The sequence below is a fragment of the Anopheles merus genome, chromosome 2R, assembly GCF_017562075.2.
Source record: "Anopheles merus strain MAF chromosome 2R, AmerM5.1, whole genome shotgun sequence".
Taxonomy (NCBI): Eukaryota; Metazoa; Arthropoda; class Insecta; order Diptera; family Culicidae; genus Anopheles; species Anopheles merus.
In genome coordinates, this window is record NC_054082.1 from 51,979,993 (window position 1) to 52,007,059 (window position 27,067).

The window sequence follows — 27,067 nt, forward strand, 5'->3', positions numbered from 1 at the left end:
CCCGCTGACAGTTATTATATTTTAAGAGCTACAGCAATGTGAAATGTAAATGATTTTAAAATGAAAATAATGAAACGAAGAAACGAATAAAGCAGTTCAACGGGTGATATTAAAAACTGCATCAAACTAAAGAATATAATCTACAATGGTTTAAAAAAAAGTTCTGTTCCACAGAAGCTTACTTCATTTATTGCGGGGTTAAAAACATTACAAAACTATTAAACAAGAATCTTTTACTCTGCCGATGCACAAAACAAAATATGCTTACAGTGTTTGCAATTGCCCGTACGCTTCTCCCTTTTGGACGTGTATGTGTCTCTCTGTGGCATACTTTCGACCCCCTAACTGTGCTCAAACTACTCTCCATGCGCACTTACTTGCCGTTTGCAGACTGCTCTCGTTCGAGTTTTCGTTGCTTCCGTCGTCCTTCGGTGCTTCCTGACTGCCCGGCAGCTCGTCCGCGTCCACTTCGCTGATGCCCGGCACGAACCCGTAGCCGCCCGGCAGCGTGTACAGTCTTTCCAGCGGTCATATGGTCGAGTCGAACACACCCATCGAGCTCGAGATAAGCTGATCCTTGCGGCAGCAGTCGAGGAACTCTTCGATCGTTATCACACCGTCCCGGTTGGTGTCCATCTTCTGTGGGGTTTTGTGTCAGTGTGTGTGTGTGTGTAAAGTTTAACATACGTTACCGTGTCTTGCCAATAGTATTTCGACTATCCACGCTTACCTGGAAAATGGTGTCCACCTTGTTCTTAATGTTAACCTCATCCGTTCCACCGTCGTCCCGGGCACCCATCAGCTCGTAGATGGCCGTCACGATGTCCGTCATTTCTTCGCGCGTTATCTTGCCATCGTGATTGATGTCGTACAGGGAGAAGGTCCAGCACAGTTTCTCCTCCAGCGTGCCCCGCGACAGTATGGACAGGCCCTGGACAAAGTTCTGGACAAAAAAAAAACGGGGACACAGCAAATATTTAGTGCAAACTTGGCTACAGTGCAACAGTTGGCGCGCGTGTGTTGACGGCCGGGATGCATTTACCTCGAAGCTAAGAATACCTGTATGCTCCTTGTCTAAAGTATTGAACACGTAGTGTGCATATAATCCTGTATTGGCTGAAAGATAGATAGAGAAATAGGGAGAGAGAGAGAAGGAGTTTATTAACTTTTAGGTTTGGTTTGCAGATAAATTTCATACAATTGGTAATTTATTCGATGTGTTCTAGAACATACAACCAACTAAAATTGCATCCATCATGTATTGAAAACATTAATTTGAAACAAATTCTTATAAAATTACACCATTAAAGGATATAGAACCATTTTCTCAGAAACATCTCGTTTTGTAAACGAGCTTTTGATATAATCGATTGGAATAAAGAAACCAATTACACACTGACACACAAATCACCATATTCAATACTTCCTCTTTTCATCTGTTATTGCATAATATGCTCATTCCCCATAAGCGCAACCCCATGGGCTTGGAGTGGAATACTTAACGATCACATTTGCATTTCGAGCACTTTACGTCAGCGGATCAACATGCAAGAGAACGTTCACTGATGAACGCGAAGGGACTTTCACAGATCAGCGTAAAATTAATTACAACCTACTTTAACAAGCATGTGTGCATGTGTCGAGTGTTTGCAGAATGTGAGCACATTAGTCTAGAGTAACTATTGAGTAGAGAAGCAAGAGTAGAATCGCGAATCGACGACAACATGTAATGTAATGGAAGGATAACGTTGAAGCGAGGAGGAATAGTTCACTATTCGTTTACAAACATATGGAATATCACAGACATTCTAGCTCTAATGCAAAGTTACCGACTAACAAATTGAAAGTGTTCAATTCAATTTAAACAAATCTAATTTCTTAAATTATGCTACGAAAGCTTCTCGTTGGATATTATAACAATGCCTATTTTATAATCGCATCTAAATTCCGCTAAATTGTTGGTGAATCTGTTTGTTTTGCATGTTTACATTACAAAAAACACTTCTAGCAATTTGTTTCTAGTTTCACCGGGAAATTAATATTTTTTTAATCTTTATTTTGTTACGAAGTGAAAGTGAAAGAAAAATGATCAAACAATTACAGGTATTCCCCGATGTGCGCCAACTCTATATTCGCGATATTCTAAATGCAAATTCAAAATAAATTACCTTTTGGTTGAATTTTTAAAATTATTTTAAAAAGTACAAAATTGTAATTTTCAGTTGGAATCAGATCGAATAACTAATTTTGTGGCTAAAACCTACACTTCAAGCAAAATTACTATAAAATTGGCTATAATTTCACTAAAACGTTTGAAATTAGGTATCCGGTCTGCATTAATAGCGTATATCGGGGAATATCTGTACAGTCATTATCATTCTAAATTTTGTTTAGAATATCTCGTTTTGTCATTATCATTCTAAACGTGTGCTTTGTACTTTAAAAAAAAAAACAAAGAAACAAATAATTATTGTTGCGATTTCTGGAGCTTAAATATCTAACCATTATGTGATTATAAAAGATAGTTTTAAATAAAGTTGTTTGGAAGTGTTTAAATTTGTGTATTACAGTAGAACGTCGGTTATCCGGTCTGCTCGGAACCAGCCGGTTGCCGGCTAATCGATTTCCACGGATAATGGTCCAAGAAATGTCAAATTATAAAGATATAACTTATATAAAGAATATAACTTTCGATGTACAATTTCATCTACATCAATTAATGTTTATTTTTTGCCATATTTACAAGTTTTCCTGTTAGATCGGTGATAGTTAAACTATGCTGTTTTGTGCTGTGAATCCAACAGAATTGTCAAAAAAGTTCGTTAAAAAAGCGATTTTTTTCCATCAAAGGGGCCCTTCACGATTCTAGTCAGTTTTTTTGTATGGAGTTTGACAGTTGGAGGCTGAAATCATGTAAACACTCCATACAAAACCACACAAAAAATTAGCCTGCAATTTTCAGTCTAGATTATTCTAGCCTCAAAGCTAGAATTAAAGTGCATTAAAGAGATCAGGTGGTGGAATCCAGAATCGAAGTGTATGTACTCCAGGTGGTCTCATAGTATGTTTTTTAAAACCAAATTTGAATATCACTTTTTGACAGGATGGGTGAAAACTTTTGTTCAAACAAGCTTTTTGGAGGCTTGACGAATACTCAAAACACTCTTAAAATCTTCATTCAGAAGCAGAAGCGATAAAAATCAGCCTTCTAAATTCATACACCTTGGGATAAGCCCAACTGTATATTATACACACTTAGATAGCTGCTCGAAAACTGCCATACAATGCAAACAGCTGACAGGCTAAAATTTCAGCCTACGAACTTACAACGGAAAGGGCCCCAAAATTGGTCTCTAGCTTTCCAAATATTCATACGATTATTCCTTGGATCGAGTGCTTTAAAGTGCTTGATTTATTGTAGTAGAACTTTGCTTACATCAATTCCATTTTAAAAGGCCTAGCGAGGAGATACATATTAGATCACTAGATCATCAGTTTGTCAAATATTCAATGCACCTGATATGGGTTCCAAATGTCTTTTGTCCAAATATTGTTTTAGTTTTAGAAGCTGTGAAGAATGATGAAGGTTCATTTAATAAATTTTTTTAGTGCTTCAAACCCAAAAAATGGTTGAGAAGGGATGATACAACACTGCTTGCATAACAAGGCATAATTATTTATTTAAATATGTTGTATCCAGTGTTGCAAAATTTCATGAGCATCACGAGATTTTCACCAACGAAAATAATGAATATATCTATGGTAGCTTGATGCTCATTGCTGATAGTCAATAAAAGTGCGTAATGACAAGCTGAACACGACATGTGAATTCTTGAGTCCAACGTGATACTGACTGACCAGCTTAGCTTAATGCCGGCGCAAGCATAATCATGATTTTTTCTGGCTGTGAACAGCGCTGCCAAATGCCACTGTTCCAGTCATCAGTTGGATAATCAATCACATGCTTGGTGAAATTTTGATTAGCACGCAATTCTTGGTCACTCCCTTGGTCACGACATTTTTGTCGGCGATAATCACGACATTCTTGGAATATACTTGGCGCGTGAGCTCTAACAACAAAATAAGCATGCTTTCTCCCATTATCTGTTTTGATTATCTGTCGGGTCAAACAGAGCGAGAAAACATGCTCATTTTGTTTCTTGGAACCACTCGCACGCACCGCATATCTCCCATGACCATCGCGATGATCGCCGATTGGAAATGTCGCGACCAAGTGACTAACCAAGAGTTGGTTGCACACAATGTCACCAAGCATGTGATTGTCGCACCAACTGTTTGAGGCTCGCCTCTGATCATCACATTAGAGCTCGTGATGCTGACATGATTTTATTTCAGCCGAAATTTGTCATGACTATGTCAGTGACATTTTGCAAAACTGATCACAAAAAAGTCGTGAGATAGTGACTGACCAAGCGATGTTCGCAAACATGTCATGAGCATGTATTGGCCACACCAACCATTCTGAGTATCACCTCTGATTATCACAATTGTGTATGTGACGCTGATATGGATTTTGTTTCAGTCAAATTTTGTTATGACATTGACTGTGACATTTTGCAGCACTGGTTGTATCATATGTTCATTCATATCAAATACCTTGGCCCGTTAAAATTCAATAAAAATAAAAAGCATTATAAATAAAATATTCAATCAATAACTAAAATAAGCCGGTCTAGTGGTAAAGTTATCAACTCGTACGACCTAACAACATGCCCGTCATGGGTTCAAGTCCCGAATAGACCGTGACCGACAGCGGTTGTTGTGCCAAAGAAGAAGAAGAAGAAGAAGAGCTAAAATAAGACTCACATAATAATAGTAATATTGTAAATCTGTTGAAAAAAGAGCAAACAACTTTTAAATATTAATGTTTGATTCATCTATGAAGCGGACTATGCACCGAGGTATACAAAGATTGTCGCTCATCTCTCTTTGCAATCATCGCCAAAACTGTGCTACAATGTCTGCTAAAACCGATGAGGCTACCCGTCGTCCTCTACCCCAGATGCAGCGTAGGAGACACATCTTAACTTACATTACATTTATGCACCAACAGGCAAAATACGCTTCACCCAAACCCCCGCAAACACCGAACCCATGGCAAAGGGGCGCTTGATTGCTGCGGTTCCTCGCATTCGTTTATTATTTACTTTCATTGCGCGCAACTGCAATTTGCTGCTGCATTTCGCCTTGTTCACTTTCGGTAATACCGCCAAGCTTTCAGGACATCCGAACTCATTTCCTGCAAAAAAAGGGGGACAAATTGTATCCCTGTCCCCCCCTTTCTCACTGTCATCACCAACGGTGGTATTGTCTGAGCGGTGAAGGTTTCCTTTACGCTTTCATTCGCTTTTTCGAATCTCGTTGGTGGGATGTTTATGATTTTTTTCTTCTTTTTTTCTATCATAGCTGCATTATGTCCAGTTGATAAGAGAGAGAGAGAGATAGAGAGAGAGATAGAGAGTAAGAGAGATAGAGAGAGAGAGTGAGAGAGAGTGAGAGAAAGAGAGTGAGAGAGAGAGAGGGAAGGAGGAGGGGAAGAAGAGAAAAGAAATGAAGAAGTAATTGTGCAACGCTATGGATTCCGTTTTCTGTGGTCACAAGCTGTTGATGTAAAGCGGAGGGGCGGAGTGGGAAGGACCTGAGGACGTGAAGCACCAAACCATGCTCTTTCCGGTTGAAGCTCATTGGTTCGGAAGTTTAAATTGATATTTCATGTAGCACCACAGTCGGAGGACATTCATTTCAAGCACACTCATCAATCAAAAGGGAACGGGATTTTAGGAGCAGCATCAACTATCGTCTCGCAGTGCCCATTCGCTGTGGGGGTGTGTGATCTTTATCAATCCATACCACACTTAACCTTTGATAAAGCGCAATGTTTAACTTTGAAGCTGCATTTGCAGTATTTTTTCCCTTGCTGTGCACTTCAAAAGTTGTTCAAAGCAGGTGACTTTTTCAGCATTATGCAATGGAAATCTCTGCTGAAGTTTTTGCCGACAACATCAGCGATGAACGTGTTGTTCAAATGCGTTTTTTTAAACTGTTGTCGCTGTTAGGTTTGATTTTTCAGATGCTCTACTACACACACACACCCTCCCTATATTCTCCCTCTTGCCAGCCTCGAAAGGAAAACGATACACTTGCCCGCGCTGCGAACGATGAAATGGTGGGGTCCAGCGAGGAAAGTACAACTTCCACTGCAATATCTGTCACTTCCCTTTAGCGCCGCACGCCCTTTGCCCCACATGCCTGACAAATGTGCTGTTCATGTTTTCTTAACAAACTCGTTCGATCGGAGCAGGGTTGGGGCCGTTTTGCTCCCGAAATGGCAAAATAACGAGAGCGTACATTGGACTACGGTCTGTTGAAGTTCGGTTGTTGAAGTTTGCTGCTTTTTGGCGGTGATGGTGCCGCAATCTCCTTTCTCGCTTCCTCCTCCTCCTTCCCAACACTCCCAACGGACCCACTATTAAGCTTGTGCAGCATTATTTTCCGGCCGAGGTTTCTTGCGCTTGCTGCTTGCTTGCTCGGTGTACTTGGAATGTTGTTGATTTTCATGTAAATTGACTATTTCATTGCGAATCACTCGCCGGCAAAAGAAAGAGGTTCGTGCTGGCTCTGCTGCTGCCCGCCAGCGAGGGTTGCAGCTGATGATGATGATGATGATGGTGATGGGAGAATAATACAAAGAATACAGTGCTTGTCTAACATTTGCATACAGCAACAGAGCACGTTGTGTGTGTGGAGAAAGGGCAAGGTTTGCTCATTTAGTTTGGCTCATAGTTGATTTTGAAGTGTGTTCGTTCAGTTGTAAAATAAGTAATGGGAAAAATAATTTCAAATTAATTTTATAAGCAAACCGATATCTGATCAATTATACATTAGAACAGGATTTGACAGTAGAAGTAATATTAACATTAACAATGAGACATTCTGTATGGAGGAAGTCACATACAAAATTGTGTATAGATGAGATACACTTAAGTCTGGTTGCAGTAAATTTATTTAAAGTTTGGCATGTGACTTTGCGACGAGAGAGCATTTAACATTCGACGGCGCAATAAATGCAATCCAAAGTTTTACATATAGCTCCATGCATTTTTCTCGTGATAATATTCTGCTATTAAATTCACACAAATCTGTTTTTTTTTTTTCGTTTTTATCTATTTCGGGACTATTTTCAGTTGTATTTGAAAACAAAAATCTTTACGGGTTTTTACTGGTACGACGATTTCACACTGCTGCTTTTTACGAGTTCAACGATTGTCAAATTGCTTTTGCATTAGGAATCAGTTATTAATTTCTCGGACATGGCATTACTTGTTCATAAAGCATTTGATAGTCACTAAATGCATATTTGCTTCGATAATTTTCTAGCCATTAAGGCTTTTTCATCATCCTCAGAGAGGATGGGCTCTTTTAGAAGCGATATTGCTCTTGCTTTGTTTTTTTTTTTACTGATCACTCTTTTGCCCCTCTGTTGCCGATCCTCAAATGATTAAACATTACAATTCGTTTTTAAAGTAGGTATTAGCAATGTTGAACCATGTTTGCTTTGGCCATTAGGTCATAATTATATAAAAACAGCAATGTCACCAATCGCATTGCTTGATATCATCAACCAATTATTTTGTTTTGTTTTGATGTTATAATGTATTAATTTAAGGACAAAAAAACCGTCGTATCTTGGATACTTCAAAGCAACGCCTCTATTATTTTCCTCAATAAGAATATCGTTCTAAGCTGACGGTCCCTCGAAGATTAACCTTAGAGATATTGGATTGAACTTTTAATTTAAAAAAAAACAGTTCCCCAAAACATTGAATAATGCATCAGATGGAAAGCTTGATCCATAGAAGGTTTGATTACAGGCCAAGAGTTGTATAGGAAAAGATTAAATACATATACTATAGCTAAAGATATTCGGGATGTACTGGTGATGTTTTTAAAATTTAAGATATGGCAAAACTTCTTCTTCTTCTTTTGGGCTCAACAACCGTTGTCGGTCAAGGACTGCCTGTACCACTTGTTAGGCTGGCTTTCAGTACGAATTGATGACTGTACCACGAGACTGGCTTAAGATGGCAAGATATTGCAAATATTACACAAAATATCCAATAAACAAACAAACAAGTTTTAACAAACTTTGTTTATATTATCTATGAACAAAATAACATTGACGAAAAGGAATGTAGGACAGCTCCTTCAAAAATTTTCTAAAAAAAATATTGGCGAATTGGTGATTTGATGTTACAAAACGTAACAGAAACAATAAAATTAATTTATTTTCGATCACATTTCCCTCGGTTTTATGATTTATAAAACAGATGAATGGAATACACCAAACAGCCTAAGCTAAAGTGAAAACATTGTTTAGACGAACTGGTGATTCGAACAGTCACGAAATTCCAACACGAAACCGAAAATCAAAAATATTTAAAACAAGATGAAAATAAACCATTATTGATCCCGTCGGCCATTGCATACCTTGGAGTACACGTTTTTCTGCAACTGACTGTACTCGCGCCGACCAAAAATGTCCTCCAATGAGTCACCGAGTCTCGTTGAAATTCTTCCCCCAAAAATGGTTGTACTGCACACAGCGCCCTGACCTCTTGACTCGACGACTTCCAGGGACTGCTGACTGTGTACCCAACCGTGCCCATTCTCTCTATTTCTCTCTCCCTTTTTTGCTTAGACACATTTGTTCAAGCTGGCATGGAGCATCTCGAGAAGGTTGTTATTTCTACTTGCTTCTCGCTGCTCGCAATACTGTTACGGATTGCACTGTCACCCAGAGTGGAACATTTTGTTTTTTTATTTACTTTGTATGCAAGCGGTCGTTTTCCTTTTTCAAAAACAATCTATTCGTTTGCGGGAAGTGAAATGAATAGTAAAGCCCGTACCCGTACAAATGGAACCTCTAAAATATCCATCATTCCCCAGCAATTCTCCTTTCGATCGTGATAAGTGTACGTCAATCGTTGGCAGTACGGAGGTTCAGGTTGGTAGCACTTCTTGTGTCCGCAAAGATGTGTCATGCTTTTTCCCTCGTAGAAAGTAAAATAAAATATGAAAACAACTCTCCTCTGCCACAACGTGCAACCGGAACGGGAACAGGAAGAGCCGGTACGTTTCGAATGGTCATCAACATTGTGGCCATACATCAGCAGCTGGACTGGCAGAAACAATTAAAATAAATCATGCAGCAGAAACGAATTAATTACCGCACGGTTCGCGTTTTTTGGGAGGCTTGCGCGCGGGCAAGATTGGGACACGAAAACACGCGCACTCCGCCGCATGATAACACGTGAATGCGCTTTAAATTTATTGCATAATTATTATTAGTGGTATCGCCCGTTCGTGGCTAGAAATCAATTGCAACACTGTATAGTTTCATTTTTCGAAACAATGAATGGGGTTTCCCTTTCTTGCTGGTAATTTATAACCGAAGTTTTTGTTTCTGTGTTTTTGGGAAGTGTTTTATGGGTTTGAGTTTATCGCCATTATTCACTATTCGTTTTGATAGTGAAGTTGGCTATAATGATAATGCTTGTAAGTGAGTGAGTGAGTGAGTTTGAGATAAACTGAAGAAAGTCTTAACGATTGTAGTAACGATTCGATTTTTACCTAGATTGAGTTTCCTTATATTTACAATAATTAAAATAAATAACGAGCTCCCTTTACTAAGTTTTACAGTTTTTTTAAGTTTTGCTACCACTAGCCTGTAGCCAACATCACTTGCTATCACTTTTTTGCTACCACGAAAGATCTGCGCCAGGGGGACGGGCTTGCCTGTCTCCTGTTCAACTTGGCGCTAGAAAGGGCCAACCGGGACTCGAGGGTGAAGACATCGGGAACTATATTTTACAAGTATACCCAGATCCTGGCGTACGCTGATCATTTAGACATCATTGGTATGCGGCTCTCCTATGTCCAGAAAGCCTAGAAGCCTACCAAGCGATAGAGCAGGCCGCAGAGAACCTCGGCCAAATAGATGAGCACATGTAGCATGTAGCTCTACAGTATAACCGAACATGTCAACACCTACTTCCGAACAATTCTATATCTCGCTGAAAGAGTCTAGGGTAAATGTACCAATAGTGGTGCAATTTGTGGTGGTACAGATGTATTTTAATGGATTTAAAGTGTCAGGAAGGAAAATTTCTGAATATTTTAACACATAACAGTTGGAATATGTTTTGTCTTCGCAATCACAACCATTATTACCATGAAACATATCAAATTTACGAAAAAATATATATTTTGGTGATTGCTTCGTTGTACCTATAATGGTGGTATGGTTCCTATAGTCGTCGTATTGTGTTCCTATAGTGGTGGTAAACAAGGATGCCTCAAAACAGTGTATAATATTAATATAACTTAGTTTTGAAGCTGTTTTCGTGTGAATAGCAAGGATTACTGCGATAATAATGATTTCTTTCATAATTTGATCGTGTAAAATGTATGAATTTGGTTGATGAAAATATTGACTAAAGTACTGAATAACACCTGTCGTCAACCCATACCCAGAAGAGTTTGCTTGATTTGAAGTCGATTTTTCACTCAGCCAAATAAGCGAATTTTGGCCTTTATTTGGTAAATTACTTACAGAAAACTCATTTTTGTTGCTTATTTGAATGATAACAGTACGACATGTCAAAAATATCGTCGAAAAAAATCTAAAATTACCTATTTTTATTGATTTTAGAATTAGGACCACTATAGGAACATGCCCGTTTGGTGTACCTATAATGGCACACCAAACAAAAACACTTAAAAATACGTAAATATGGTCAAAAGCCAATGAATTTGTATAAAACAACATCATTTGAAAACAATTATGTTAAAAAACTAATAATTGCGTTGTTATGTGGTCATTTAGAACGTTAACAAAAATATGAGTATCGTTATGAAATCCTAAGGATTTTGGCAAAATGTTGATACCGTTCACAAAATAATGGATTTTTCGGTCACTAAGAAACGGAATGGCCCCATTTCATTTTTAAATCCTTTGTTAATCCTTTGTTCTCTAAAGGCTAGAGAACATTTCACACTATGGGTACCTATAATGGCACACCAAACAAAAACACTTAAAAATACGTAAATATGGTCAAAAGCCAATGAATTTGTATAAAACAACATCATTTGAAAACAATTATGTTAAAAAACTAATAATTGCGTTGTTATGTGGTCATTTAGAACGTTAACAAAAATATGAGTATCGTTATGAAATCCTAAGGATTTTGGCAAAATGTTGATACCGTTCACAAAATAATGGATTTTTCGGTCACTAAGAAACGGAATGGCCCCATTTCATTTTTAAATCCTTTGTTAATCCTTTGTTCTCTAAAGGCTAGAGAACATTTCACTCACACACATTGGTGTGCCCCAATTCGCTGCTAACTTAAATACTATTAATTTATCGTATGGGACGCATTTTAGTGCAATACCACCACTATTGGTACTAGCACCACTATAGGTACGTTTACCCTATTATATGCCTGAACGAACTCGCTGAACAGGTCTATATAATCCTCGAAACCCCTGTATTGCACAATCATTCGACACCCATGAAGGTGCTTGTAGCATATCAAAAAGAAAACTCGTGCACTAATTAGACCATCTCGTTAGGGTCAGTCCTGTTTCATTTCCACCAGCAATCACTAACCTATTTCTAGATCAATATAATGATAGTCAGTAGTGCGTACGAGAAGACGCAAGAAAACACGCAGCTCGAAGATGCTTCGAACGGCATAGAGTACTGGGAAGCTTTGCTCCTACAAAGAGCCATGAAGACTTTAATTGCGAATTGAATTCACTCTATCAACTCGCTTATCTAAGCACTATTCTATAGCACAAAACGTAACACAAGCACACTCAACCACCGGCAACGGGGGCAACAATATTGTAATTTATTGTAAAAACAACTGAATTGCTTCCACAGCATAGAATCAAAAGCAAACACCTCCGGGAAATCGAACAACCGGCCAATGTTGCTCCGGCACAGCCAAAACACAAACAATCCCATCGGTGAAACTGTGCCTGTGTGTCGGACCGGCTGATGGTGGTTGTGGATGAGTTGATTGAACATCGAGAAAAATTCTTCGAAACATTTCTTCTCCTTCATATCCTCGTTTTACCGTTCAGCCGTTTTCTAATCGACTGTTGTCTGGTTCGTGTCAATTACACGTCAGCTAAGTTATTTTGTTCGTTATAAACCATCCGTTTGTTCCATCCATTCCCAAGGGATGCACACAAGTGGATGAGGTTTGCATTTCTTTCGCTATTTCTTGTTTGCTTGTTCGTCCAATCCATCGCTTCCGTATGATACACTGTCACTGCATCCCTTCGTAGCTAGTAGTAGTAGTAGTAGCACTGTTCTTCGAGTCTGCCATGCCACGGAGGCATGTGTCAAATAAGTGTCAAACTGCTGCTCTCTCGCTCTCTTTCTGTCATTTTCTAGAAATTCTCACCACAGTGATGAGGGTGACTGGAGCAGTCTGATGTGTTCAATTCATTTCAGCACAACCGTTCGCTTTGTCACAAACATTCAAAATCATGGGTAGAAGAATATCGCTTACCTCCTTGTGGGAAGAACTGTGAGTAGATGAACTTGAAAGTTTCCTCGCGTATGATGCCGGCCGGACACTCCGCCTTGAAGCCGCGGTAGATTCGCTTGATTTCTGCCTCGGTGAAACGGGTCGCCTCGCACAGGGCCGCTATCGATTCCGGCCGGTACTTCGGCGGGGACACGATCTCCTCCAGCTCACAGTCTAGATATGTAGGGGTAAAAAACATGGAACCACATTAATACAATCCGGGGGTTGATGGTGGCGGTTGGAGGGTTAAAATTAACACCCAAAGGGAATTGTGCTTCCAAACATGTATTGAGATGTCAAAAACATTTCGACTGGGTGAACATGTTTTCAATCCCTCCCTTTTTTAACGGCTTTGTTTAGCTCATTCTAATCGTTCGGTATTCTGTGTATGTATGTGTGTGTGTGTGTGTGTGTGTGTGTGTGTGTGTGTGTGTGTGTGTGTGTGTGTGTGTGTGTGTGTGTGTGTGTGTGTGTGTGTGTGTGTGTGTGTGTGTGTGTGTGTGTGTGTGTGTGTGTGTGTGTGTGTGTGTGTGTGTGTGTGTGTGTGTGTGAAGTTTCCTGAGCCCTGAGTTTTCGGATGGGAAAAAACAAAACTTCATTAAACTGCTTTTAACAACAAATAAAACACTTGAACCTCGGGCGTAATGGAACCGTTTCATTCTTTTTTCCCCGTCTATCCCGTTGCTTTCTATTAAAGTTACCATCACCGTCACACTGTTGCTCCTGCTGCTCTTGCTGCTGTTGCTGATACTGTCAGCTCATCATCCTTCGGGGCACAGCTTAAGCAGCGAAGCCCTGCCCAGCTTTTATGTGTATCGAAAACAAGGGGTCCAACCGACTTGACCGCCCGCAGGGTTTTGAATTACAAAATTCCACAGAAGCATGTTTGTTGCTGCTGATTGGGTCGTTGGACCGGGAGACTGTTTTATGTGTTCAGTGAGACAGAGACAGAGAGATAGAGGATGAGAAAAGCACAGGGGAAGGGGAACACAGTGGCAGTGACATTAAGTTTCCAGAGCTTTACATCATCGGTGGAAACGAACATCTATTGGAAAGCCAACAGAGTATGACATTATGACAACTTAATATTGTTTTGGCAGTACAGATCGTGAATGCAGTTCAAATATGAAATGCTTAAAAAAAAGAAAAACAATTAATGAGACAATTTATTTATGTTCCAACAAAAATTATTTGATGATTCAAACTATTTCTATCAAAAAAATCTTACTTTAAAATAAATGGCATAAAATCCGCTCCCGTTGGGTTCCATCCTTTATGGTGCTTTCAAAACTATTTCCATAATGGTTTGCTATGGTATTTTTCATGATGAAAAAGTACACACGCACACACACACACACGCTGCATGTAACCTGTACGTCCCCCATTATTTTTTACGCAATACCCGATGCCCAACGGGCTGAAGGGATTTGTACGCAATGTAACACAGGCGTAGTCGTACAATGGGGCTTTCCCACTGACCCGCCACCGAGAACGATGCACACACCCATCCTAACGGTTCATTTCCTCCGTGCAAAGCGAAAAGATGCTTATCTCTTGTGATAAATGTTTTCGTAGCGACTGAAAGACACATCTGCCCTCCGTCGGCGCACGACTTCCTCGCTGGCGGATTTTTGCATTCATGTTTTCGCTACCATTGCGCTTGTGCTCTCTTTCTAGTAAATCATCTTTTGCTTCGTGTGTTCGTTGCGCGTACTAATTTTTCACCCACGATGACATGCCCGGAACGCAGAGTGTGGTGGTGCGTCATCGTATGCAAAAGTCGGCAAAGTGTACCCGCACGAAGAGCGTCTTGAAGCAAAATGCTTCATGCTGGTAGTAAACCAAACCCGACGCAAAACAAAAGCTTGTACCATGGAAAGAAACGTTGAACACTAATCACGGCCAAGAACAAGAAGGACCCTCTGAACCTCTGAATGCACCCCCTACCTTCTGTCCCCAAGCTCTCTCTCTCTCTCCCACGGGCCTATCGCGAGTCCAACCGTGCGCTCTCTAAATGGTTATTTGTTAATGTTTTTAATGGTGGCCCTTGCGTTTCTTCAGCTGGGCTGTAGGGGCACCATCGTACAAGCAAGCTGCGAAGAAACAAAAAGATTTAACGCGTACATCTTCTAGCATCAGTAACAAATGCTTCAGCGAAACAAGAGGACACAAAACCATTCATTACAAAGACAAAGTGGGCAACGGTAGCGGGTGGGAGCAAAGGTGATGTAAAATCCTGCTGCTGGTTACTGGTTGGTGGCCGCCGCTGCAACATGAATAAATTTGCCATGCTTTGAAGAATGGCTCTTGACACACACACACGAGGTCACAGGCGGGATGGGATGGTACGCGAGCGCGAGCTGTCCGTTGTAGGTCTTTATCGAAGATAAAAGAGTCGTCCCGGGGCCGGTGTCGGTTTCGCATTATGTTATGACCGCACGACTGGGCAAATTTTACACCCATCAACCAAACAGTGTCTCTGTAGACTGTATTTTGGGGCTCTAGGCTCGGAACAGGCGACCAGTTTGATAGCGTGATGGAAGTGCTCAAATGCAAAGTGTCACAGTAATTTTAATCAACGTAATTAGGTAGCCTTTTTCACGGTTTTGTTTATCGATAACAAGTGCCGGAAATGTTTTGATGGCGTATGAAATCCAACCTAAGAAAAAAAAAGTATAAAAAATGAACTGAAACGAACTGAAAATTTATCCATTTAGTTCAAAAAACTAATTTTTGAAACTAAATTTATTAAATGCGTTTAAAAGATAACACAAATAAAATTAAATAATATCAGAAAACTGATTATTATTATTATATGAATTATTTTTCTCCGCCCCAAAAACGAGTCCAATGATCCACCATTTACGAAAATAAGGCAAATCAACGACCGCAGAAAAAATGAACCGCACGTCAAACAAACAGTCAAAAGACTGCATAAGCCACAATTCCCCGAAATTAGCTCGCTCTTTACAAGGTTTAGGCATATTATTCTTTCACAACCGTTCTTTTTCTTATTTCTCCACGCCAACTCGCAGCCGGAGGACGCGAAAGTGGGAGAGAGTGTAGTGTTTGATGAAATTAAATTTTGGGCTTGGGCACCGCCGAATTGGTCATCCGAATTTTGCCCAGCTCCGCCGCCGTTTGAGCGGGCAGCAGCAGCTGAGCGCAGCTGCTATTAGCTCCCGAACCCGGCAACAGGGGAAACAAGCGGAGAAACAGCCCCTCCCAAACACACACATACAAAAGGCTAACTGAAAAGGAAATAAGCGCAAGAGGGAATCCTTCTTGTTTCGCCACCCATTTCCTTCCTCGGAAGGCAGAAGCAAATGTGTTTTATTATTGGGAAAAAAGCAATACATTAAGTAATTTGCAAAGCGCTCACTTTTACTTCGCTGCCATCTGCGCTATTGCACAAGCCGAATGAGCTGGAAGTTTGTGTCACGTTTAAAGCTCATAACATCGTCAAATTATAATATGCCCGGCTCTTGACAAGCCCCAAGCGTCTGAGAGCAACGGCGTGCGATGGTATTGCTTGATATGGTGGTTTTAATTAGTGTAATCAAGTTACAAGCTGACAGTGGTACGGTACGGTGGCCGTCGCTTGCTGGAGCAACAAATGTGTCCATTAAACAGTAACGAAACCGAAAAGTATCTCAAAGAACACTCCATTCTCAAAAAATAAAAATAAATGCAAAAGTATGTATCTTGATCGTTATGATGCCGTTTTTATAATAATGGTACATCATGAAGGTGAAGCAAAGACGCCAGAAAAGACGAATGGAACAGCAAAGTTATAACTCAATTTGGCGTGGGCCAAACTTGTGTGTGGAAGGGTAAGAATTTTTTTTTATTGAACTATACTAATGCTAATATTACCCATGGAGCGTCAGTGAATTAAAGACAAACAATTAATATGCAAACACAGCTGCAGCATAACATGTTTTATTACAGTAAAGCAGCATTATAAGCCAGCTTTTCAATTCAAAATCAATCGATTTGTCCAGCTTGTTCTATTTATGGTAACCTTCCAAGAATATGTGCTTCTTCTTCTTTTTGTTAAGTTCCATGCGTTCCAATACTTCCAAAGCTTCTAAGTCTCAAATTACCATGAAATATGATTTTAGGTAGCACAAAACCAGCTCCCAGCTCTCTGGGACGGCGTTCAAAGAACAGACAAAAGCCCACACACACACAAGACCCATATCCCTCTGGGGGAGACAGGGGAAGAAAAAATGACCAAAAAATCTGCTTTATTTTCCTTCCTTTCCTTTGCAAACATTTCACGATCCGTACCGTACCGTTCCATACACGCTTACCTTGCTTACCGTTCGAACACATATGTCGTTAAGACAGCACTTAAAGCACCAAGCGCCTCCATCCATGCTGGCCGAGACATCCACGCGTGTCCTCTAAAGATACACACACACATAGACGTGCGGGATTGCATCTCAATCCCGAGTCCCTTTTTGGTATTTGCATTTCCATTCTCCGGTCCCGTGTGGACGGTTGAGATGGGTCCCGACTTTGAAGGGTGGAGAGGTGGAGAGAAAAAGAAGTATCTCTTCCGGTGGAAACATGGCCCCCGGGGGTGGGTGCAAGCGGCAAGGTGAAATCTAATTTTACCATCCACCCATTAAACCCATGTGACATCCCTCGAGGGGATGATCACTCTATTCTATGCCAACCCGAGGACACCCACCCTGTACCCGCGCTCTACCCTTTCCGGTGGTGGGGAACGACCAGTGGGGAAGGAGAAAGCACGTTGATTGCAGCAACGGCAGAGCAGTGTGTGCGTGTATCGGTGTACTCTTCAGGACGGGGGGACACATAAAGGGACACCACGGACGACGTTGTCGTATGTTGGCTTAAGATCATTTGCGGCATTTGCTTTACTGCTTTGCTGTGTAAATACTACGAAGGCTGCGTAATTGTAGAGCAATATTATCGTAGCGTTAATTGTGAGGCGATTGTACTCCATGTCAATGCGGTTGATCATTAGGTCGTATGAGGCGCTAGTTCCTGCAACGGTGTGAGAAGTTCGTTCACAGAAACCACACAGACACACACACAAACACACACAAATGAAGCGGATGCGTTCCATCATGTCTCAATTAATTTGCCCTAAGCACAAGCCAACAAACTTCGTGTAAATGGAAACCCCTTGTACACACGGCTGTCGGACAGCTGGAGTCGAAAAACCTGAGCAAAAGCATCTCCCATTCCCGTAACCTTCGTCATCGGTCAGACACACCTTTCTCATCATTGCCGAAGCTGTTCAATCAAAAGGCAGCAAAACAAGAGTTCGGGTGTCCTGTAACGAGAACACCCAAACACACACATACAAACTAACCGCCTTTTTGTCGTCGTCGTCGTCGTCGTCGTCGCCGTGGGAAAGGAACCCCTATTTAAATAATAAATTAACACCCCATTCATCGCATCCACCCCGCAGCAAAGGTTGCTTCCGATCGGTTTCGGTGTGGAAACTGCTGTGGAAAGAGCCACTGAATCTCGCTTCAAGCTCCCGGGAGAAAAAGGATGATCCCCTGTTTGGGGTGTGATGGACAGGCCGCCGTCCGGAAAGGATTAGCACAAGCATTAGTCTGCTTTTAATCTGGCTGTCGATACCACCGATAGTATGTGTCGTCTTGCGTCGTTTAGCCTCTCTTCTAAAATGTTACCCCTTCACCTACACACACACACATGTACGAGGGATAAAACTTTTACCGTCTCTCTGCGTGCGACAGTGCTGAAAATGGTTATCCAGCAGCAGCGCAGCGAATTTTCCTTTTGCATTATGAACTTCGGAGCATCATATTTTCTACTCCCTTCACCACCCACCCATTCCACCTTTAAAAAAATAGCGAGTGAGTTGCTTATGAAAATATACATTTCACTTCATTTTATTGACCCTCGGCACCCACTGCTGCACCGAGTGGAGTGGACTCAGGGGCGGGCAGAACCACATTTGCTCCGGCAAAAGTCGATCAAAAAATAAATGTTTAACCCACTACCACTACCATCATAACATTCTGTTTGTTCTTTTTTCCGTTTCCAGACCTGTCCTTCCTGCCGTACCACCTGCCGTACCAGGTTGTTAGTGTGAGGTCACCGACTTTGAACGACCATCGCCGGGTCGGGAATTTGGCCGGCCCAGTCTGCATGTTTGTTTTGTATGCCCACCAACACACAACACCACAAACCACTCGCCCCCACTACCCGGGTCCGACGGTGACCCGTCCCGAGAGCCGTTTGGCTCCAAAAGCCGTTCGGTCGTTCGGCCGAATCCTCACGGTCATGACCATCGCAAACAGCATCGCATCGGCCGTAATCTTGTACAAACAAGCGATGCGAAAATTTTCACGGCAAACCAAGGGAAGGAACTGCAGCAACACACACACACACACACACACACACACACACACACACACACACACACACACACACACACACACACACACACACACTGGCCGCCAACGCCAACACCGGTCAACACTTCCGTGCCCTTGCCCGTGCCAGGAAGCGCGTGGCAAAGGGGAGGTGAAAAAGCAAAACGCCTTTACAACCATCACCATCCGAACACGTGCTGCTGCAAACTCAACATTCGACACGGCACATGGCGCTTGAAACGACCCTAACCTTCTCTCCGCACCGGTTGGGGAGAGGAAAATGTGTATTTAGCGGTGCGAACCAGCGACGGCATGAAAAGGACGCGAACGGTTTTCTTTTATTCGTGGTATTTTTTCATTACATACGGCAGCAGCGCAGGGCCGCGGGGGCAGCGAAATATGGCAAACGTACTTCCGTTTTTATGATCACCGTGCCCCGGTGCACACGCGGGAAGGCAGCGCAAGCGTTTGTCCACTTTTGGTTGGCCACGCGCTCGCTCATCCACGATGAATGCTGCTGCTGCTGCTGCTCATCCTTTGCTTTGTTTTCGTATATACATACATACAACATCCATTCATCGCTACAGCAACATAAGGGAAAATGTGTTTTATTCGATTTTCGTGTTATCAAACGAATTATTTCCCCATTTGCCGTGAAAACCTCCACGTAAACTGAGTTTTTTCTTTGAGTTCCCTTTCCTGCCCTAAAAAGGATTGTTATTTTATCGAGTTTTCGTTGGCATTCATATTTCCACAAAAATTGGAATCCCCTCCCCTTATCTCTCAAAACAATTATAACTTCACCAGGTCATTCGTATGTTTTTGTTGCTCTTTCAACTTTGCCCAAAAAACAATAATCGCCGTCACGTAGCATCAATGATCGTAAATTGTAAAATATTGACTTCGGTATTACTGGCGATAAAAAAACACACACACTCCCTGCCGCTCAAGTTCATATGGCAACCATACCATATATATATATATTTTATGATGCATATTATGAACACGCTTTTTTTGTTATTTTAAAGCAATACATCATAAGCCAATCGGTTTCCGGCAGAGTGTTCGCAGGCTCAACGGAGCCAGCTCAATATATTGCAATATAAAATCGTGAACAGAAGGTACAGTGCAGCCGGGGGAGGATGAAAAATAAACTATTTTATTTGTATTTTAAAGGACGGATCAGCGAAACATATGCCCCGAACGTCAGGGGATTGCACACCGGATGGATTATATTGATCCTGGGAGGAAGTGAGATCGTATTACTCATAGCGATTAAAGGAAAAATGATACGCACCGGAGCGCGAGGTTTTCATTGCTTCAACTTCAAATAACACTCATCGTGACGGTTGAGTGATTGAAAATATTTGAAGCAAATATTATTGTTTGTGCTTCTGTTTGATATCATACACTATATATACAGCACGCGAGAACATCTCAAAACCATGCAAAAACTGACTGACCAAGCAAAACTACATGTAAAATGTGAGATGTTATTGACTTATTGACTATTTTACACCATTTTAACAATGTTTAATGAAAACTCTTATTTAGCGAGCAAAACATGTCTCGTGCATGTGTAAAGAAAATATACTCTTTTCCTTATATTTTTTTCTCTAAATTAAACAAAAAGTGAGGTAATTCTATAAGCTATTATCACCATTTGTTTGGTTTCAAAATTGTATAAAGTAATTTAGCGTTTTTTGTTTAGAAGCTATCGCACTTTTCATATCATCGAGATACTTATTACTACTTATTGAAAGAAGTAATAATTGTTCTTCAAAAAATAATTAAAACATTTATTAGTCATTCAAATACCGAGTCCATATACCTTTCGTTACCATCCACTCTCTTTGCATGTATAGTTAATACTCTTACATGATTATACCCAAGTTTTTAAAATAAAATTTATAAAATACTCTACAAAAATCTTCTTCTTCTTCTTTTTTGAGTGACTTATTCCCCCCATAACAGGATAGTCAGTCCTACGTATGGCGGCACGGTCCATTCGGGACTTATAAAAAAATAAAATATATTATCAAAACAATAAAACTATTCAGACATTCCAATAATATTTGAATAATTTCAATTTTTTAGCTCATCCCACAAATTTTTGATTAATATACCATTTTCTCTATCATATTGGGACATCATCATGTCAATGAATCGTGAGAATAATTTTAAAAAAATTAAGAAACAATAAATAAATCGTAGGCCCGCTTCAGCAAGTTTGCAATAAATATCAATAAAAGGTAAAGCAAATTAAAACCTTGAGAAACTAAGAAAAAAAAAACATTCAAAACTTTGTTTAAAAAGTATCGATAATATTCTAGCTTTCGCAAAACAATGATACATTTTAACCTGATATCCTAATTGTTTAATTGTTTAATTTTGTATTGTGCTTACGTGATTGGCCAAACAAGCGGCCTTATCACTGAGTTAAAACTAAAACTTAAATAATGATAACAAACAGCAAATCAAACGCAGTGTACAAGAACAAGACAGATCAACAAAAACTTGTAGGTTGGTGCCAGTCAAATAACATGTAAGGCTGATTAAATTTACAGGCCATCCCAGTCGTAGGGTCAATCTCGCTGTATGCACGTCTTGTAAGGTCAGTTCTTATTAGTCTGTAATTACGGAACTTTCTAGGAGGGACATTTATATTGACTCTAGCCAATAGTTCTCGCCGTTAGGAAAATTATATGCTTCCGACCGACCTCTGAGGTTACGTAAGCTGTTGAGATTTCCATTTTCTAGGTCTACACATTCTTTTAATGCGCCAATAAACCAATTGCTCAAAAATTTCAGTTGCCTTTCGTTCCTTCATTGATAGCAGACGTTTTGTGAGTACGTTAAGTGTAAGTATGTAAGTAAGTGGCATCATATAAAGCCTCTGCTAGAGAATAAATGATTAAACAAAAAATAAAATACATAAACACGCAGCATTCAATGCTATTTCTATGCACGGCCGGTCTCGTGACCGGTTTCGTGGTACAGCTGCTATGAGGGGAATCAATAAGTCACTGAAAGGCCAATTGTGGTGCAGGCAGGCCTTGACCGACAACGGTTGTTGTGCCAAAGAAAAACCAAAAGTTCAAAGCATCTTAAAAATAAAAAATACCTTGGATCATTTAACGCGATATAAGTCTCTTAGCAGTTAAAATAGAAGAAAAAAGCCTTAGGCAGGATAATCATTGGACATTTCTGTGCTCGTCATTGCGCTGGCAGAATTGCTGTACCCATCTATAGAAATCATAAGCTCCAGAAAATAATACAAACTTCAATATAAACAAGGAAACAAGGATAAATTAATTTTAAAACTAGGTTAGTATCACTATAACATTCGAAAACAGACATAAAAGACAAGAATAGATATTATTTGGAAATGTCGACAATATTGTGAGAAGGATAAAATGTCATTTCTGTAGATTGCCACCAGCCAGCAAAGAAAACAAACCGCGATATGAACTGTAACAAATGCACAAAATAAAACTAAAAACCCATTAAAAACATGTGTTTTTCTAACGAGCTTCCAGGGCTGGCAACTAACTGTTTCTGCAGCATTAATTTTGTTGTTTAGCCCACCACCACAACCACATCCCCTCCAACCCCAACCCTCACCACTAGACTAGAGTCCACTAGAGCCCAAACTTCTCCACCATGCCATAAGATAAATACCACTCTTCGAGGTGAACTTGGCCCCCATCCAGGCCGTCCGCAGGTAGGCCAGCACCCGGCGGCAGAGCGGTCGCTGCTTGTGGGACAGATACTTCGACACGTCGTTTTCCAGCTCCTTGTGCTTGAAGTGGGCGAGAAAATCGTCGATGGTGCAGATCGAGCTTTCCAGGTTGGTCGGGCGGGACAGGCTGAGGGAGGCCGTGTTCACCACCACGCCGCCCGTAATCGAGGGCGTCGTAACGGTGGACTCTTCCAGATGCGGTCCCGCCATCGTTCTCTATCCGGGGTCGAGTGACCGCACACACACACGTACACACACACACGAACACACACGAACACACCAACAATCAACAAACACGTGCGCACGTGCCAAACGCACCGTGTTTTGCGCGGATATCGTATCAAACGGGTGTCACAGCACACAAAACAACACACACCGCACACTCATATGTACACACTGTAAATGGGAAGCACACACACACGCAAACTCCACGGGATGAAAAACCGCTGAAAGCACATTAAATTAGAATTAGTTTCACCCACTCACACGCACTATGTTATGTTTGTCGTTTTATGATTCCGGCACGCGCTGCTGAGTGTCTTGTATCGCGCGCGCGTCCACAACACTCAATGTTCCGATGGCACACACAATCACCAAACAACGCCTACTCAATGTCTTATTCCACTCGATAGGTCGGCACATACAAGCCCACGACCAATGCTACCGGCGTGTGCGAAGTGTTTCAAACATTCATTGTCTTAACTGGCTGAAGTGTGCGCAGTTTCCAATTTGATCAAACCACTCTGCGTACCGACATTAAACACTCTCACACCTTAAAATCGACCGGCAAAAACCACCACAACGTCGCGTGATTCATCTCTCCCTGATGAAAGGTTCTGCAGTGTCGGCGGCTTTCATCAGAATGACTTTACATTTTACACGATTACTCCGGCACTTACGCCCCCACAAACAATATTAAAAAAAGCCGACGACGGTTAGTGCCCGGAATGTGTGTGCCAAAAGGGCCGATCGTTCGGGCCGAACTGCAGAATAACTTAAGCACACACACACACACCCATGTTCCAAACTGCACAATCTTTCCTTCAGTCAAACCAAAGCCAAATCTGGCGGAGCCGAAGCAGCGTGCTGTGCAACGGGCAAGGATAAAATTCCCCCTCACCATCATTTCCACTCCAATGTAAAGCTGCAAAGTAAGCGTGTACATTAGGTCCTATCCCCTATCCATTACTGGGTGATGCACTTTATTTAAAGCAAAATGGCAAGCAAACACGCCGATACGCCGCTGCTGTACGCCAAACATCGAAGCAACCGGCGAAAGGAAGAAAGCGAAAAAGCAAACAAGTTAGTGTGAGTTTTCTCTTGCAAGAATGGAGGCGTTGGCTGGCAAACGGGGAAGGGGTTTCAGTTCGTTTTTTTCTTCTCTCCCTCCCTCCGCTCGAGATGAAAGATACTAAAAGCCTCCTGCCCAGGGTAGTGAAAGCGTCAGGTGAGTGTATGATTGCGATAGTGTGAATATCTGAGAAGAGTTTTGCAAGCAAAAACCAAGCCAACCATTATTAACGAGGTGTGGAAAATTTCACCTTCTCCTGCCCGGTCGGTGCTGCTGGTGCTCGTCTTTCGGCAGGTTAATAGATATTTATGACGCACGGTTTCATCCGCTTAGCAGGGATTTCTAACCTGTGTGAGCTGGGCTGTCTGTCTGTCTGCGGTCTGTGTGCTGCGTTGTGTCTTGATCTCACACAGCACCGATCGCAGTGTGCGCTGGTTGGTTGGCTCATTCGCCATATCTCGATGAGTTTATTACCACTTTATTGGCCACCTTGTACGTGTGTGACAGAGGATCGGCGTTTCCCGTTTGCCTCACAATTCGGTGGTTTAACCTAATTAATTTATCATAATCTACCCAACACAACGACGCCGAAAGCACGGGGGGAAACAGCGGTACCGGCTCGTTTAATCCGTGCCGTGTATAGCACAACACGGGCTTAAATTTAAGCATGACTAGAGGTTAAAGCCACCTAACCATGTGTGTGAAAGCGTGTAAGCGAGGAAGCCTTTTAAAGCTCGGACCGAAGGGGGAACGGGCCGAGATAATGGAATTGCATCAAACGGATAAATTCTGCTGCGAGCTGAAATGTTTTCCATAAATAGAGCAGCACATTCCCAGCGTGCGGAAGGGGCGGGATAAAACCTGATGCGAAAAATCAGATAATGACATCAGATTGGCGCACAGAGGGATCCCACAAGGTAGGGAGGAATTAGGGTTTTAATCCGATTTAAAATTCGCATTTTCCCGCACACAGGGAAAAAAGGGAAAACGATTTAAACGGTCCAGCAAATCGTAACACTCGTGTTGGTGCGGTGGACAAACACTTCCACTTCCCGTTGGTCAAATTTCCACACCAGAACGCTGTGTACGATGCATGAGAGAGATTGTAAGAGGAAATCGCGTAGAACGAAGCATTAAATCAAACAAAATTAAAATTATCTTTCCTCCACGCGCTTGTTGCGTTTTGCAGAACGGTTCTTACTCCTGCGCTCTCCCGGACTACAGCGCTGCCCATTGGTGTTATGGGGTGTTCGTTCTTTCTACAGTCTTCCCCGAGCGTTCGGTTTTGATGTCTGTTTTGGCCCCTCGAGGGGCTTTCGCGTACATGCCAATGGTTGGTGCCGTAGATTCGGAGGTATTTTATCGTCACGCAATGGTAGGGAAAAGCAACACAGGCTACACCAACCACCGTCCCACCCGATTCCTTGTGGACGTTTGGGCAATGATGAACGGTCATTTTTTTACGTACGAAAAATGCCTTTAAATTTCTCCCGAAAATTTATTGTACCAGCGGTGGAACGAGCCGGCAAAACCGAACGTATCCAACCAGTGCATTCTCAGGCCGCGTGTTAAAGCTGTGAGCTAACGGAACGCGAAACGGAGGGAACGGAACCGCCGCTGAGCCTTACACTGGCGGATGCCGATAAGGATCGGTTTCGCTGGAAATAAACGCGAACGTGCCGCTGGCACTAAATGGGGTTTTGCCACCGGCAGCAGCAGCACAACTCACCGGGAGCCGTTCGTCCTCCTTCTTCTCCTCCATTTCCAATTCCGTGTTTCGTTTTATAGGTGGTCGTTCCTTTATTGGCATTGCCTGTCAGAGGCCGCGTCGTTGGAAAAATTATCACGAAAATGAAAACGACTCCAATGACTTAATCGAAGCAATAAAACAAGCCCCAAAATTGATCGTAAAACCTGCACCGATCGTGCACAGCTCTTAGATCAACGGTGGCGGTGGCGGCGGCGAGTTATCGGCCGTATCTAAACGGCAAAGGTTAAAGAATCATACCTCGTACTGTGGATAGATGTACATTTGTTGTGTAATAAAAAAAAATACCCCAATCCTGGATGAAGGCAATTTAACGTACACGTTGTGTTATAAAAATAGCTGTTGATTTGCAATTTTCAGACCATTTACCATTTTTTCATGTAACAAGTGGACTTAAAAAATCAACCACGCGCTTTGAAATTCAACGCCACCACACGAGCAGCACAGCTCACGTCACCTCACAACACCATGCTTTCGTCACCGCTTTGTATTTTCAGTGTTCCCCGTCTGGAACTGCCGGGAACGGTAGGATCATAATTGTTTGCGCTTTCCAAACCCGGAGCCTCCCTTTGCTGACGTAACAGACCAACACATACACACACACACACAGAGTGCCACAATGTTGCTTTTGTTCTGCTCAACCTTTACCAGGCTCCAGGCCATATTCATTTTCCATATTTTGATCGTTGATTATTCCATATTTTTCTCGTTCGTACTATGCACCCACCACCCACCCTGCTTCCGTTTAGTTCTCTCGCTCACACGTGCGGGGTTAAAGGGCGGCAACCTTCACTTTCTTCAACTTCCTCTGCTGGTGCGGTGTGTGTGTGTGTGTGTGTGTGTGTGTGTGTGTGCTGCCGTTTCAATCGATCGGGGTTATGCCCATTCCATAGCCGCTAGTTTTCTTGCAAAGGTCGATAGAATTTCCATTAAAATTCAAAACTCTCTTTTGCCCTGAGCACACCACCATACACACATACACGCGAGCGCGCGGCGGTTGGCCCCTTTCTGGTTTGGTTTATTTTCGGGATACCACGGTACATTCCGTTTCACGAGGGGCGCGAGAGCACTTCATGAAAGTCAATCAAGAGCTGGCGTTTTGGTGGAACTGCTGCCTGCTGGAGCCCCACATCTTTCGGGGTCTCTGGGGTGGCCACCGCCCCCACGGGCAAGCGGAAGGGTGGAAGAGCGAATCAAGAAGAAAATTTGCTTATCCGGCACGGGAAACCGCCACGGGTTTTTGGGCTCGGTTGCAAA

The 27,067-nt window shown here is 41.9% G+C and overlaps 1 protein-coding gene across 7 annotated transcripts in view; it reads right to left on the minus strand.

Annotated features, from left to right (window-relative positions):
• The window catches only part of LOC121590569 (Kv channel-interacting protein 4-like), a 59,626-nt gene that overhangs the window by 1,275 nt on the left and 31,284 nt on the right, over nucleotides 1-27,067 (minus strand). For 4 of the 7 annotated variants that reach the window (XM_041910351.1, XM_041910352.1, XM_041910354.1 and 1 more), the window contains 4 exons: nucleotides 12,606-12,797; nucleotides 1,043-1,116; nucleotides 731-943; nucleotides 378-639 (listed from right to left, as the gene is read on the minus strand). In XM_041910351.1, coding sequence (XP_041766285.1) covers nucleotides 529-639; nucleotides 731-943; nucleotides 1,043-1,116; nucleotides 12,606-12,797 — 590 coding nt within the window. In that variant the 3' untranslated portion in view covers nucleotides 378-528. Of the gene's footprint in view, nucleotides 1-97; nucleotides 640-730; nucleotides 944-1,042; nucleotides 1,117-12,605; nucleotides 12,804-22,690; nucleotides 23,198-27,067 lie in introns of those variants that run through there. The other 3 variants (XM_041910357.1, XM_041910356.1, XM_041910355.1) reach the window with 3 other exon arrangements.